Raw genomic sequence first — 16,780 nt, forward strand, 5'->3', positions numbered from 1 at the left:
GTGAGGGCAGGGGACTGGTTTTGATGATCTCTCAAGGTCCCTGCCAGTTTTAGTATTCTATGAGTTCTCCCCCCACTTAGTGCTCCAAATCCTTGCTCCATTCTTCCACCATGAGATCTGCTCGTTTACGTCTGCGAGAGGGAAAGCTCTGCCATCTCTTAACAACATTAGACTCGGGGAGCTGTAGGTGTGGAAGGGTCTTTAAGAGGTCTTCTAGTATATTAACTAGACCATCCCTTTGCTTGTCTAGCCTGCTCTCTTAAAATCTCCAACCTCCTTAGGCAATTTATTCCAGTGCTTAACTATCCTGACAGGAAGTTTTTCCTAATGTACACCCAAACTGCCTTTGCAGTAGTTTAAGTCCATTGCTTCCTGTCCTGCCCTCAAAGGTTAAGAACAATTTTTCTGCCTCATCCTTGCAACAACCTTTTTTTTTTGTACTTGAAAACTGTTACCATGTCTGTTGCTCAGTCTTCTCTTCTCCGGACTAAACAAACCCAGTTTTTTTAATCTTCTCACACAGATCTCTAGAAGACTTACCCAGTATTGCCTGGGTCTTTCATGGCAGGGGACTGGTGGTGTGCGGGGTGCAGGAAACAGGGCAGGGCCTTGGGGATGTGTGTTGGGGAGAAGCTAGGCAGGTGGTGGGTGTGCGTATGGAGGGAGAGTGAGGATTGGGGGCTAAGGAGGGGCTCAGGGCAGGGGGTCCCATCTGCCAGGTCTTTTTCCTCCTTCCCCTACCCCCGTGGCTAGCAAGGCCTTTCCCTCTTCCCTGGTCACCAGGGGCTTTTTGCCTCTCTCCCCACTCACAGGGGGAGGGTTTGCGGCAGGGGGCTACTTATTTGGTCTGGTGGCAGAGCCCCCGTCCTCCTGGCCACTCTGGTGGTAGTGTGGCTGCCCCCAGTAGCCACTCTGCATATAGCTCTCCCCTGTGGGCTCACTACCCTCAAGTGGCCACTCAGTATCGTGTCCCTCCTCTCTGTGCCTGCTCACTTTCCGTGATATGGAACACAGTCCCATTCCCAGCACTTCTGATGATGCAACCAAACCCTGATCTTGCTTAAGTTAGGATAATAGGAAACTGCATACTAGCTCTTAATGTTTAGGAGGAGTTCATGAGCAAATAGATTCTATGGCTGACAGACATTTCTAAAATATATCTAGATGCTTTCTAGACCTTTGAATATTTTTGTTGCTCTTCTCTGGGCTTTCTCCAGTTTGTCCACATTTTCCCTGAAATGTGATATCCAGAATTGGACACAATGTTCCAGTTGCGGTCTAATCAGTATGGAATAGAGCAAAAGAATTACTTCTCATGTTTTGCTCTATTCAGCATTCCTGCTAATAACCCAGAATGTGTTGTGATGTGTGTGGGGTGTTTTGTTTTTGGTTGTTTTTTTTTGAGGGGGTGGGAGGAGAACTCGTGTTAGTGTTGACTGATAATTAATTTGATCCACTATGACCCCCTAGTTCCTTTCCTAGGCAGTCATTTTCCATTTTGTGTGTGCAGCTGATTTGTTCCTTCCTAAGTGGAATACTCTACATTTGTTCTTATTGAATTTCATCCCATTTACTTCAGACTATTTCTCCAGCATCACCTCTGCAGAATTCAGTCCCTTTTTATGTCCTTGGCAATGCATTTGTTTATCCCTTCTCCACTTCCTTCCAGTCTTTGTTTCATGTAGGGTTAGTAGCTCTTCAGCAAATAAATGTGGCCTACCTTAAGCCCATTTTCTCTCCTTTCTCTTGTCTTGCTTTGATAAAGTATATGTAATGTTTTTATGAATTCTGCGTTTGGCACTGTTACCCAATGGAAGCTCCCATCCAACTCCCACTGTGAAGACAGCACTAAGCTCCGCATTTGTAAACAATGTAGTTGGTGTCGACATAGCAGAAATTGCCTACCTTAAGCTGACCTTCCGAGTCTAGAATAGACCTCGCCTTAGTCTGCAGAGAATGTTACACTCTGATTGAGGTCCATCTCGGTTGTACATACTGAGCCCAGACAGTAGGTACAGGGACTGGTCTCATAGCTGATGGAGGCAGAATTTTTTCAGTAATGGGGTAGGAGTTAAAATGCAAGGCCAGCAGCTTTCCCATCTGGAGGCAGTTCCTTAGCTCAGTGTTTCTCCAACTTGGTTGGGACCAATGTTCCCTCTAATCTTTTCCATCCATGTGCAAAATAATCTTTTAATGTGCACAGTCATATGCACTACAAGTAGAAGCAAAAATCTAGCTGTGAGTGCTCTTCTGGTCAGCTGGGTGGGATTTGAGACTCTCTGGAGTGGCTGCACAAGTACCCAGCTTACATGGAACACTGGTTGAGACTCCAAAGTGGTGTTACCAGAGATGGCATCAAACTTGCTAGGGCCTGGGGCAGAGGCCAAAGACCGAGCCCCACAACCTGTGTGGCCAGGCTCAGACTTCAGCTCCAGCGCTGGGTGGTGGGAGTTGAGCTTTGGCCCTCTCACCCAGAGGTAATGGGGCTTGGGTAGGCTCAAGCTTCGGTCCTCCCTTCTTGGTTCATGTAGTCCTTTTTGTTGTCAGAAGGGGACTGCAATGCAATGACGTTTGAGAGCCTTGCTAGCTCATTGGTGTTCGGGTTTATTTATGAATTGGTATTTAAAGCATTTTGAGAACTTTCAATGGAAATTGCTAGGGAAGAGCAAGGAGTGATGCTTTTGAATATATACAGAACTTAAACTCAGAGAAGTCAATTAGTCTTTGCAAAGCACTTCTGAAGAGCACAGTTGCAGATCTTCAGTAAGATTGTTCTCTAGCTTGATTTAGTTCTCTTCCAGAGCTCCATATGTTTAGATTTTGGTTGAATTAATTTTTTTTTCTCTCCCACTCCTCAGCTCTCACAAATCCACTGCAGCTCCTTGCAGCCCAGGCTAGCTCATCCACTCCTGTTGTAGTCAGCCGGATATGTGAGGCAGCAGCTGAAGACCCTGCAGCACCCTCGGGTGAGCCAGATGTCAAAAGACCCCGAATGGAAGAATCCAGCGGAGCAGTCCAGGCTCAAACTGGAGTCATCACATCAACAGCGCCTCAAGGACAGACAACCAGTGAATGACAAACCAGTGGGAGGATAGTAAGAATGTTCGTGGGGCAGCAGCATGCGCTGCGAAAGCAATTTTTCAAAGAAAAGTTTTGAAAAACCACAACTGTAATAACAGCCTGGAATTAAGAGAATTACAAGCTCTTTTTAAAATTTAATTTTAAAAGGGCAGGTCAGCAGCCATTCTTACAATCTCGAGGTGCCAAAAAGAATGGAAAAAAATCCTCCCAATTACCTGTTCCTGGAACTCAGTTCTGCCTTTACTTATGGGATATTTTTCCTCTTTTTAGATTAAAAAAAAAATACAGACAACTGATTGTATGACTGCTGGGATTTTTTTTTTTAATCTCCTTCCCCTTTTTTCTTAAGGGGATGGGAGTTACAGTTCAGCATCTAAAGGAATGTATCATGGATGCATCTGCTCCCTGGGAGGAAAACTAATCATCTCTGATGCCTTGCTTATTCTGCCTTGTAGAGCTTCAAAACATAGGACCATTTAAAAGGGCCACCCAAGAAGATGGACATAGAAGAAGAGGCGCAGCTTCTCGTAGGAGCAGCATTAAAGTAACATAATACCAAACTAGGGAGAGAAAAGGCAGATTTTTTTTTATACAACGTCACCCTGTGAAACGTTATTATATCCATGTTTGTTTATATGAGTTTTGGGAGGGGGAGCTTTAGGGCTGAACCAGCTGGATCTTCAAAATACAGTTTCTGTCCATTCCCTTTGAGGGAGAGTGGAAAAGTGAGACAATGGAGCAGCATTAATTTGTTTCTTGTAAAGAAAAGAACAACAAATATAAAGGGGTGGGTTGTACTCACACTCATATGCTTCTGGATTCACAGTAAAATATCTCAGACTGAACATGTGAGAACGGACACCTCTGAAAGGTTCTGTGTCCTGTATATTGGGTTTTCTGATTGTTCATGTGTCTCCCTGCTTCTGGGGCAATATGGTTAATTTATAACATCCTAGAATGACCTGCCATCATCTTTCCTGTGATGGTTAGCCTTCTGCATCAAAGTGTTTATCTCAGTCCTTTCTGGCAGTACAGGCCTCTGGCCGGAAGACCAGATAGCCTAAGTTCAGTGGCCCAGCACCAGATGGAAACTTGGAGCTGGCATTGCTGGAAGAGGATTTTGGTGGTGTCCCATCATGAGATAGTGAGATTAAATTCCAGGGTGAAGGGCAGTGGCGATTAAAAACAGTATTGATAATAAATCTCAAAAACAAATGCCAATAAGAGGAGGCCCCACATTTTCTACACAAAACTGTCAACTGCTGTTTTTAAAACAGAGTTTTGAGGTTTGCCTTTGCACCCAACCCATGCCTCCCAATGATACAATTAGACAAAGGACCAGGAGTCAATTGCATTTGTTAGTACTGGCCAGTAGTCAGAGAATTTCCTTCTAAATACACACTTGTTTTAATTTAGCAGTTGGGTAAATCATGCTCTGTTCATGATATACTAAAAAGATCAGTGCAGACCCACTATCCCTGCAGATTCCTCCTTGAAGCAGTTGGGAAAGTGGGTGCTGTGCATGGCATGAATTGTGGGTGAAGAAACAAGATTACTCTCCTTTTCAGCCTCCAGCTAACTAGTTAAGTTAGCAGAAAGAGTTGTATTGTAAAAACTATCATCTAAACACCAAAGACCTTTCTTAACTTAAAGATCCTGATAGCTTTGGAAATGTGAAAAGGAAGCCAGCAATGATGAAGCATATGTCTTCTATCTAGAGGTTTGTCCACCCTTTCTGCTTCCACTGACATAGTGCAGTGCTATCTTGCTGTTAATGCCAAACTGGCAGTGTTGTTATAGAGCAGAGTGCAGTAGGCTCAATGAGGAACTTTATGGGATGGATTTTCCCAACATATAATAAATGAGATCATCCATATCCTGTACACATGGCGCATCACAGGTGTTTGTTAGGGAAAAAAGCAGAGTTGATTAATTTCTTCTAGCATCTTAGGGAGGAGACACATGTTGTAGTAATGACTAAGTGCAATTGGGTGACACTAATTTTCTTCTAGGTTTCCTTTTTCTTTGCCAGATATCATTCTCTGAGTGAGAACCACTGTCTAAAGGAAAGCTGAGCAAGTTTGTTGTGGCCCCCAAAGTTTCCAAAAAGGGAGAAAATTCTTGGGGGACGTGGTTTAGGGTTACACCGTCAGAGGCACAAACTGCATTGAAGGTAGCAATGCATCTTTGGTATGACCATTCTCATTTATATGTATGTTGGTGGCAACCATTACACATATTCTATGGATTTTAGTGCATTGAGTTGATTTCTAAAATCTGGTGGTAGCTGTTGTAATTTGCCTAATAGTCGCAGTCAGTCAGTTAACAACTTTGCACCTCTTCTGCTTCCTAGAAAGTGGTTGAGTCTGGGTTTTTAACAATGACCAGCTCATGTAACAGTTTGCTCGCAGCCAGGATTCTAAGAAAAGACTTTCATCATACAGAATAGGGCACAATGATGAGAGTACAGCACAGTTTAATTGTGCCCCTATAGCCAGCCAGTAACTTCAGGTGAATGCTGCTTTGAATTTCAACAAGCTTCCAGGAAGAACTGAGTCTGGGAATCCTATATGTAAGAAATGGTTTTTGAGTCTTGTATCATGTCAGGTGAGCACATGCTGGATGAGTGACAAATGAAAAACATTGTTTGGGTTAGATAGTTGCTTCTCCTTGAAAATGTCCATAAATATGACAGTACCTTAAGCTGCTGTAAATCAGAGAGCCACTGAGAAAAGCAGAGAATTGCAGACAAACAGACAGTGAGTGTTTCCACAGATCAGTTGCTGCGTTATAGAGACGCCTTTTTAAAATGTACAGGTTTAAAATATACATAGTTGTCCCTTCAATATTCAGGGCATGTATTTTCCCAGTCTCTCCTTTTTGGTTCAGAATACCTATTGGCCAAGTTGCTAGTTGATAATTGAATATACTTATCACTAGTTACATATTCACTGGTTCTACCTGCAAAACTCCATAATCTTTACTTTACCCAAGTAGTGTTTTCTGCCTCATCCCTCACCAGTCTGGATATCCACCTTCCATTCTAGGAAGCAGCATACCACTTGTGAATTAACCTTTCTTTTACAGTCATTTAGTAGGTGCTTGGCTTGTGTTGGACCCACACTGGGGAAAAACAGCATTTCCTACCCAAAATCCTGTGGCCCTATGGAAAAGCGTTCTTCCTCATTTGTAGCAGTTGATTAAGAGTATTTATACCTACTCTCAGGCCTCCAGAGTGGTACCCTAGCATGCTGCCAGTTCTAGAAAGCCACTCAGCAAAAACATTGCAGTTACCAATGAAAATTCCATTGAAGAAAGGGCAAATTATAGATATTGGAGATTGAAACAACCTAACGTTATCTACTCCATCTCTGCCGAGGCTAGATTGTTGCCATGCCAGAAGTGTGTTTTCTTCCCCTTTTACATGCGTTTTCAACCCATTGGTAATGTACCTCAATTCTTGTAGTGACAAATTCTCTTCCTTTCTTTTTCTCTTCTGGCTGCTGCTATTAGTCCACACTTAGGTGACTGGGCATAACCAACATGGAGTAAATAGGCTATTGTGTTTCTTGGTTATTGGAATGTAGAATTTGGGCTGGAAATATTTGGTGATAAGGTCTGAATCCATATCTGAGTTGGGTCTGGTTGACCCCTTTTTCTATTTGGAAGTGACTTCATTTGAGAGAGTTGGCATATGCAGGGAAAACAGATGCCATATTGCAAACAGATGCTCACTCTCGTTTAACAACCTCTTTTTCTTTTTTTCCTTTGTTGGTGGTTTGTTGCTAATGACCATCAGATCTAGGCCTAGTCCAATGAATTCTCCTGCATTTTGGCATCAAATCTGTTGTTTTCAGCCAACTGTGATTACTGTGCTTTCCCTTGGCTTGGGCAAGTGTCAGATGGAATCCAGTGCAATTTCAAGGTCATTTGAATTACATCGTCCCTCCCAGTCTATGTGAAGATGCTCCTACATTCCGGTGTATTTGAATGTGACCTCCCATTACCTGGGTTACTTTTGCAGAATAATATAGAATATGTTTTAATGATTGACTCGAAACTTAGAAAATGTTATCCCCAAAGAATCCCCAGGAATACAAAAACCTGTATTTGCCTTTTAAATTCCCTTTTCTATTTGAAAATGGGAGCTACTAATTTTTGTGTAAGGTTGGAACTTTAAAAAAAAAATTAAATGAATTTTTCTGTTGAAACTTTTTAAAAGTCTTGTTTACATTTCAGCCTGTTTTTTTTTTTCTTGCTGCATCCAGCTGCTAGTTAAGCCATACCACACATTGAACACAAGGTATTCATATGAACTCCACTGGCTTTCTCTCTTGGGCATTATAAATGATTACACAAACTGCTGGGATAAAGATATAGAGTAAGGTCTTCAACTTAAGGGATATTTAAGTTTGATTACTTGAAACATCCAATTGTCCAGAAACATTCATATCCCCCTTCATCTATAAATTGCATTGAAAAACACCTTGATTTTTCCAAAAGCTTCAGTCAGCTGAAATTGAGTGTTTCTCACAATATTTGGATTATGGCGGTTGTATCATATGAGGGTTTTTTTTTAATGTTTCTTTACCTGCTATAAGCCACACCTTGAGATAATCTAAAACTGAAAAAAAATCTGTCTTTTTTAATCCTTTTGCATTTTTCTCATCTTAGACAATGATTAGAGATGAATCACTTTTAAGATTTATAATCCAGTGAATAGCTCCTTTACTCATACACTACTGGGATAATGCCTGGGTTGCAAACACTGCAAGGGGTTGTTCTTGGTTTTATTCCACTGGAATTATTTTAAATTCATGTTTCTCAAGCTTGGCTTTATAAAAGCTTATTTTTACAAAAATTTCAATTTTGGGGAGAATTTGACCTGATGAGAGAACCCTTTCAAAGTGGTGCCAGTTTAATCTGATTCAGTGATTGCTGCCACATATGAGCAGCATGATATGCTAAATTCGTGGCTTTAGCTCTTAATTTTTCTAGGCCAGGAGAGACTAGGTGAGCTGTAGAGGGCAGCATGTTTAGTCTTCAGGTGAAGACAAGAGCACTTATATTGAATGCTCTCCAGTACAAGGCTGGGAGAAAACTAAAGTATAACATATTTGGGATCCGCAGGCTCTGAGGAAGAGTTGGAGTGGGGTCATGTTATAATAAAATTCTGCTGTGTGTCAGTTTTTTGTCTCTTAGAAATTTGCTGCTGGTTGCAGCTTTTCTGTAAAGTAAGAAACACAGACCTGAGTTAAATTTTACAGGGGTGAAGAAATAGGCAATTTTGGATCTTTTCCTTTTGCTTCTAGGTGGTAAACAGCTTCCAATTTTACTTGAAAATGTCCTGGCTGTGTATGGTCTTCGTGATAACTGATACTTATTATCAACAACGATGTAAATAGCTGAATTTAATAATATTAACTAATAAATCAGTGAATGAATTGCAAATGTTTAATTTTGCATGTACTCCAGTTAGATGCCTGACTCCCTAGAGACCCAACTGCAATTCAGAGTCAACTTCCACAACCCACTATTTCAATATTAAAAAAATTATTTTAAGATTGGGACTTAAATCTAATGAAATGAGAGCTGTTGACCTTAACTGGCATGTAGAGTGATGTGGAACATTGTTCTGAGTCACCTGGAGGGGTTCAGGCTGGTGCTACAGCATTACCTCTTAGTACCTCTGATGTATTGCAGGATATACCTGAATATTAGAATGTGAAGAAATAAAAGAAAAGAACTTTCTGCCATAGCTAAGTGCATGAAAGTTGGATGGCAGATACAGTGAAAGGAATTAACAAAGCTGTCCATAGTTTAACTTTTGCATATTTTCCTTTGTGACCAGTAGCTCCTACTTTTAAACCCCAGTTGGGTTTAAATGATTAAATCCTCATGTGAAGGATTGTCCACATTTTTGTCTTGGTTATATAGTGTCCCAAGGAACAAACTCTATGCCGCATAGTTGTGAGTTGCAGCTCAGGGAATTGTAAAAGTTCTGACAGTACCTGTTGTGCAGTTGGACTTATCCCTCTCTGCTGAACTGTTCCAGCTTGTGCCTTTAAGAGTAGGAAGCAGTGTTGTGGACCTCAGGTAGCATTAGAAATACTTAAGCCATGTCTTGGTTTGATGAAACAAACAGTGGATTCAGTTCTACATGCAGCTTAACATTTAGATTTTCTTAATAAAAAGAACATTTTTTTTTATTTAATTGAATTCTATTGGGTTTCTTAATCCTGCTGCTAATAAACTGGAGTTAGGCATTAAGAACCATGATTTGTAAAAGGGACATGATCAGCTTTGAAGTTTTGCCATTAAAATGCAGTATATTGATCTTTTGCTTTGTGAGTGTTAGTGAACATGTAGCAATAGTTTTTCTTCATTGGCATCCAGGTCGTGAGCCATTTCTGCGCGCGCCCCCCCCCCCTGTTTTTTTCCTTTTACAATTGTTTCCTTCCATGTCAATGAACTTATGACCTAAATGCTCATTTGCACGCCATGGCTTAAAGGTATGTGAGATAAGACTGTTGTGCCCAACACGTCTCTCTGCAGGCTGCAGTCGGATGAAAGACTTGGTTCAGTTGTTCTGTGTGTGATTTTTGTTTGAGTAAAAACAGTTGCTTTAAAGCTGCTATGTCTATAACATACACTACTGCTGCACTGTATAGAGTGCAGTGGAGCCACCTGAAGAGTGTTGTGCTGTAGGAAATCTGTTACACTACACAAATGTGTCCAGTGTGAGATTTGCTGAGCTACGAGGGATGAGAAGCATGTTCCCTTGTACATACAGAGTCTTAAGCCATTTGCATAGCTTCATGCTGACCAAAATGTAGTTGTGACTTCACAGGAAAGAGTTCCCTTTGGTCATTCTCATCACACATTCTCACTCTGTCTGTCTGTCATAAGCAACTAGCACCACTAGTAGTGGCAAACATCCAGTTGTGATGGTGTTTTTGCATGACAAATTCTGTTTTTTCAGGGTGTTGTAATGTGGCTGAAAACATTTGCTTTGGGGTGAGTAGGAGATTTGCTCTTGCCAGAACGGTGATTTTAATTTAAATTTTTTAAAATATATGAATGTGTCTTATTAAAAAGACAGAAATACAAAGCGTATTTGTAGGTGTTAATTTTAACTACACTGTACAAGATCTTTCAGAATGAATGGCTGGATGTATCCTTACTGCTGTGTATATATACTTTACACATTACTGTAACTCATGAGCTGTTTCCAAACTGGGATAAGCCATTGGTATATCACAGGGAGAATGAGAGCTAAGAAACCATTCTTTTTAAAATATTTTTTCCAGAGTATTAATTTAGATATATGTAAGTATAAATCTTATTTATTAATGTGCATGTGTATATAAGTGGTCCATGACTGTTGCCTATGATTAAGAGTGTAAATGGAACTTTACATAGATACTGGTAAATTCTAATTGCAGGCACTAATTCTAGGAGAATGATATCCCTTTCTTAGTTTAGAGTGGGGAGCGACCTGCAGAGGTGTAGCTTCCTTTTTATAGGACAGGAGGGCCCACTTAGGACCCTGCTCTTCCTCTAGAATGAGTCCCACTTGTGACACAATACTGGGAACTTTGCAGCAGCAGACGCTGTTCTGTTGGCAGGGAAGTCCCCAAATGGCACGAATGAGACTTAGAGAATTAAAAGGATTCAAACTGTCCTCCTGGCCTTGGTTTGAGAAAACCAAGCGTCAAGATCCTTAGATTCTCATTTAAACTGTACATAATGGGGCCACTCCCCTGTAAGCTGGAAATTAATTAGGCTGGCACAAGAGTGCAGTTTATATGCATCAAGTTTAATTTTCCCAACTGCTTAAAATTACCGAAAGTTTTAAAATTGCAGTCTCTCAATTCAGCGGTCACTTCAATGTCTTGCACAGTAGAGGATATTACCTCCCCAAACACTCAGGAGTGTGTGTGTGTGTGTGTGTGTGTGTGTGTGTGTGTGTGTGTGTGTGTGTGTGTGTGTGTGTGTGTGTGTGTGTGTGTGTGTGTGTGTGTGTGTGTGTGTGTGTGTGTGTGTGTGTGTGTGTGTGTGTGTGTGTGTGTGTGTGTGTGTGTGTGTGTGAGAGAGAGAGAGAGAGATTGTTTTCTACTTCTTTCTCTTTGATTTCCACTCTCCAAATATCTGCATTTGGATCTCTGCAAAAATAAGGAAATGTGCTCTTGATAAACTGGAATGCTGCTTCATGGGTGGCTGCTATAGGATCTGGAGGTGGTGCATGCAGCCTGTCCCATTCTTTATGATGCTCCTATCTCCAACATGCTTGAGGGGTAGGGTCCCCTAGATAAAATAGATTAATATAAATACGCATGCAACAAGAATTCCTCTTGCTTTTTCCTCTGTGTGCCAAATTCATCCTTGGTGTAACTCCATTGAGGTTACTGGACTTACTTTGGGATGATTTTTTACTCATTTTGCCCTTTTCAAGGTTACTCATAGTATTAGGGAGCCAGAAAGAGGCTGAGTAATTTGCATTTCTTTGAGGACCCAGAATATAAACTTTTCCTAAATGTATGCTGGCATCAGGATCTGATGGTTGATTTTCTTGGGAAGGTCACTTGGGTTGAAGGTTGTTCAAAAGGGAGTAGGTGTGGTACTGTGGGCAATGATAGAAAATACAGCTTTTCTTCCTCCCCAAGGGAGGAAAAGCCATGGTGAAATCCAAATTTGACACGCTATATATTATGGCTCTTGCTTCATATCCTCTCCAGACATGGCCAAAAGATGATAGCAAAGGCCCCTGAGAAACAACATTCAGTGTTTAAAGTTGGCTTCAACTGCTTACTCATATGACCTAGGACAAGTTATGTGACTTCTTGCACTGCATCTGGCTTCGATGAAAATTGCCAAAAACAGAACCATCATTAAAAAACAGATAGATAGTTATCACAGGATATTTCTAGTGGTTTGGTTGGAAGGAACAGGATTTAGATCAAACGGAACAGTGATTTTCATTTTTTTTTTTCCATTTGCAGACCTCTTAAAAAAACGAATAAAAGGTGCGGACCAGTGTTCCGTGTAAGCTGACATCCACCCAGGAGAGATTCAGATGCCACCCAGCTGAGTAGTAGTGTGTCCAGAGCACTTACATACCACAACATGTTTCTTCTGGTGGTACACATTTGTACATGCTTTGGTGCACATAGGAAAATGTATTCCATTCAAGGATGGGAAAAAATTAGAAGGAATACTGGTGCGGACCACTTTGGAAATCTTAGACATCATCTGTAGACCTTAGGTTTAAAAACCACTGAAGCAGAAAAATGCAAATCCTCTTCCCCTTCTCTGCTTCACTGTTAAAAATCTGTAGAATTTCCTGTTATACTGACTTAAGTGCCACTCTTTTGAAGTACTGCTGATGCACACAACTGGGTCCAACAGTGAAATATTATGGAATACGGGTAAACTCAGAAAAGTGTGGGAGGAGTTGACAAATTGGGGAGGTAGAGAGGGCTGTGTTCACCAAGAGGGGAGGGCAAGGTATGGAAATGCAATATCCAAGGGATGTCAAATGAGACACGGTATTTTTTATTAGGAGCCATACTTTTTTTTAAATAATTTGAGATCTGAATGTGATTTCTAATGTATCAGAACATTAATATTTTAAAGCTTTAACAAAGTTTTAAATTTCTGCTTTTTTTTCATTTATTTTAACTGTTATCTATTAAATTGATTTATGTGGTTGGGAAGTATTGTGTCTCCTGTTTAGCATTTATTTCTATAACCAGAAATAAAATTATATATTAAAGAGAAGGTGCCCTGAAATTGCTTACTCCTTTTGAGTGGCTAAAGGATATGCTCTAACTGCCTATACACAGCACTGTGGTGATGGATTTTACCACTTTCTTCATACAGACTGCGTTTAGGCTCAGTTTGTAATGAGTTGTGGTGTGGCTGGCTCTAAGTAGTGTCTTGTCTCTTCATGATTAAACTACAGCTAGTAACTGTAGAAAATAAGTATTTAACTGCTAGCAGAGGCCCAGGCTGGCATGTTTGTCGTCTCTGAAATTTCTTTTTTTTTTTAGCTTGTTCAGAATCAGTCTGTGGAACCAGTGAGGTTGACTGGACCTACCTTCCTTCTGGCTCTCCCTGCTGTAGGATTTCCCAGAGGACTTTGCTGTTATATGCTACATGTGCTGCTTTGTGTACCTATCGTCTGAGCATTCTGTCTTGTGCATGGCTATAAACAGGCAGTGTGCTTGTTGGCTCTAAATAGTTCTCTCTCTCTCCATTCTCACCTTTGAATCATGTGCAGAACATTAAGTACATATCTGTACATCTTCAAGGTTCAGAAAAATCTTGGCTGTGAGCTATCAATTCAGTTCTGGTACCTGGAAGTTAGATTTGGGAAACATTAGTTCATTATCTTATTTTTGGTAATAAATAACTAGCCTCTTTTCCGTAGTCTCTAATCTTTTCCCTGTGGATTAGACCATCACCCCAAAAACTCTGGCTGGAGACTCAAGATGAAGTTTTCACTTCCCCTCTGGATCTTCTTCACCAGTTCTGTGCTAAACCATTCCAACTGCTGCTATAAATGAGACCGCGTAATGTGAAGCTCAAGTTATACAGGGTCTCAAAACCTTTCCAAATCCTCCCACTTAAGGCTAGATAGTTCTTATGCCCTGTTCTTCTCTTTGACATCTTATTTCAACTGCACCTTCCCTATTCTAATTACTCATTTTGGTTAATCAGGTCACTGGGCATTCACATCCATGTCTAAAACTGAAAGCATGAAGACCACCATGGACCTAAAGATGGGTTCTCCTGCAGCTAGCCAAAGTCTGGCTGCCTCTTTCATGTGTTAGAAATCCTGCCCAGATTAGCAAAAATACTTAGTTGATGAAGGCTATAGAGAGCTAGGTGTGGGTGCCTTCTTCACCATCTTCCTTTTTTAAATGCTCTTAGCATCTGTGGTGGACCCCTTGTCCAATGTATTTTAAAACATGCTTTTCGCTACTGCATAATTATAACAAAGAAGAATAACATTTGGGAAAAGCTGGAATTTTTGTCTCTTAAACCCTTTGCTTTCTGTATGTCTGATTTATGTTCTACAGTGACTGATAGCTACAGTGGAAGTTTCTGGTTCCAGTGGCAGCATGAGCTGCTGCACAGATGGCTATTGAAACTGTTGTTGGTTAAGCTCTTTAAGGAGCTTTATATGGATGAGTGGCTCATAGCTATCAACTCCCAAAGGTAAATTTGGCATGACAGGCTGAGGGCCAGTTTTCCCTATAAACTGTGATTCCAATGCCACCCAGCTGATTAGCTGAGCACTCACAGCTAGGTTTGTGTTTACCCTGGTGAAGCACATTTTCATAAGAACATAACATAAGAATGGCCGTACTGGATCAGACCAAAGGTCCATCTAACCCAATAGGCTGCCAACAGTGACCAGAGCCAGGTGCCCCGGAGGGGGTGGACCAAAGACAATGATCAAGCGATTTGTCTCGTGCCATCCATCTCCAGCCTCTGACAAACAGAGGCCAGGGACACCATTTCTACCCCCTGGCTATAATAGCCTTTTATGGACCTAACCTCCATGAATTTATCTAGCTTATCTTTTAAACTCTGCTATAGTTTTAGCCTTCACAGCCTCCTGTGGCAAGGAGTTCCACAGGTTGACTATGCGCTGTGTGAAGAAGAACTTTCGCTTATTAGTTTTAAACCTGCTACCCATTAATTTCTTTTGGTGTCCTGTAGCCCTTATATTATGGGAACTAATGAATAACTTTTCTTTATTCACCCTCTCCACACCACTCATGATTTTATATACCTCTCTCATATCCCCCTTCAGTCTTCTCTTTTCCAGACTGAAAAGTCCCAGCCGCTTTAACCTCTCCTCATATGGGACCTGTTCCAAACCCCTAATCATTTTAGTTGCCCTTTTCTGAACCCTTTCCAAGGCCAAAATATCTTTTTTGAGATGAGGAGGCCACATCTGTACACAGTACTCAAGATGTAGGCATACCATAGTTTTATACAGGGGCAGTAAGATATTCTGTATCTTATTTTCTGTCCCTTTCTTAATAATTCCTAACATTTGCCTTTTTGACTGCCGCTGCACACTGTGTGGACATTTTCAGAGAACTATCCATGATAACTCCAAGATCTCTTTCCTGATTTGTTGTAGCCAAATTAGCCCCCATCATATTATATGTATAGTTGGGCTATTTTTTCCAGCGTGCATTACTTTATACTTATCCACATTAAACTTCATTTGCCATTTTGTTGCCCAATCACTTAGTTTTGTGAGATCTTTTTGAAGTTCTTCACAGTCTGATTCTGTCTTGACTATCCTAAACAGTTTAGTGTCATCTGCAAACTTTACTACCTCACTGCTTGCCCCATTCTCTAGATCATTTATGAATAAGTTGAATAAGATTGGTCCTAGGACTGATCCTTGGGGGACACCACTAGTTACCCCTCTCTATTCTGAAAATTTACCATTTATTCCTACCCTATGTTTCCTGTCTTTTAACCAGTCTCAATCTATGAAAGGACCTTCCCTCTTATCCCATGACAATGTAATTTACACAAGAGCCTTTGGTGAGGGACTTTGTCAAAGGCTTTCTGAAAATCTAAGTATACTATATCTACTGGATCCCCCTTGTCCGCATGTTTAACCCCTTCAAAGAACTCTAATAGATTAGTAAGACATGATTTCCCTTTACAGAAACCATGTTGACTTTTGCCCAACAAATGATGTTCTTTTACGTGCCTAACAATTTTATTCTTAACTATTGTTTCAACTAATTTGCCTGGTACCGACCTTAGACTTACTGGTCTGTAATTGCCAGGATCACCTCTAGAGCCCTTTTTTAAATATTGGTGTCACGTTAGCTATCTTCCAGTCAGAAGGTACGGAAGCTGATTAAAAAGATAGATTGCAAACCACAGTTAACAGTTCTGCAATTTCCCATTTGAGTTCTTTTAAAACCCTTGGGTGAATGCCATTCAGTCCTGGTGATTTGTTAACGTTAAGTTTTTCTATTTGTTCCAAAACCTCCTCTAATGACACTTCAATCCAGGACAGTTCCTCAGATTCATCTCCAACAAAGGGTGGTGCAGATTTGGGAATTTCCCCAACAGCCTTAGCCGTGAAGACTGATGCAAATAATCATTCTCCGCAATGGCCTTATCATCCTTGATTGCTCCTTTTGTATCTCGATTGTCTAGGGGACTCACTGGTTTTTTAGCAGGTTTCCTGCTTCTAAAGTACTTAAAAAACATTTTGCCATTGTTTTTTGAGTTTTTGGCTAGCTGTTCCTCAAAATCTTTTTTGCTTTTCTTACTACAGTTTTACACTTAATTTGACAGTGTTTATGTTCCTTTCTATTTACCTCACTGGGATTGGACTTCCATTTCTTGAAAGATGCCTTTTTGTCCCTCACTGCTTCTTTTACATGGTGGTTAAACGATGGTGGCTCTCTTTTAGGTCTCTTACTATGTTTTTTTAATTTGGGGTATACATTTAAGTTGGGTCTCTATTATGGTGTCTTTAAAAAGTTTCCATGCAGCTGGTAGGGATTTGGCTCTTGTCACTGTGCCTTTTAATTTCTGTTTAACTAAACTCACTTTTGTGTAATTCTCCTTTTTGAAATTAAATGCCAGAGTGCTGGATTGCTGAGGTGTTCTTCTCCCCCACAGGAATGTTAAATGTTGTTATATT

General features: G+C 40.7%; 1 protein-coding gene across 3 annotated transcripts in view; it reads left to right on the plus strand.

The window, feature by feature from the left end:
• Positions 1-12,861, plus strand: part of FOXK1 (forkhead box K1) — a 79,951-nt gene extending 67,090 nt beyond the window's left edge. For all 3 annotated transcript variants that reach the window (XM_075899642.1, XM_075899643.1, XM_075899644.1), the window contains exon 9: positions 2,859-12,861. In XM_075899642.1, the coding sequence (XP_075755757.1) occupies positions 2,859-3,076 (218 nt within the window). In that variant the 3' untranslated portion in view covers positions 3,077-12,861. The remainder of the gene's footprint in view (positions 1-2,858) is intronic.
• The last annotated feature ends 3,919 nt before the right edge of the window (positions 12,862-16,780 follow it).

Source organism: Pelodiscus sinensis, chromosome 16 (assembly GCF_049634645.1).
Source record: "Pelodiscus sinensis isolate JC-2024 chromosome 16, ASM4963464v1, whole genome shotgun sequence".
NCBI lineage: Eukaryota > Metazoa > Chordata > Testudines > Trionychidae > Pelodiscus > Pelodiscus sinensis.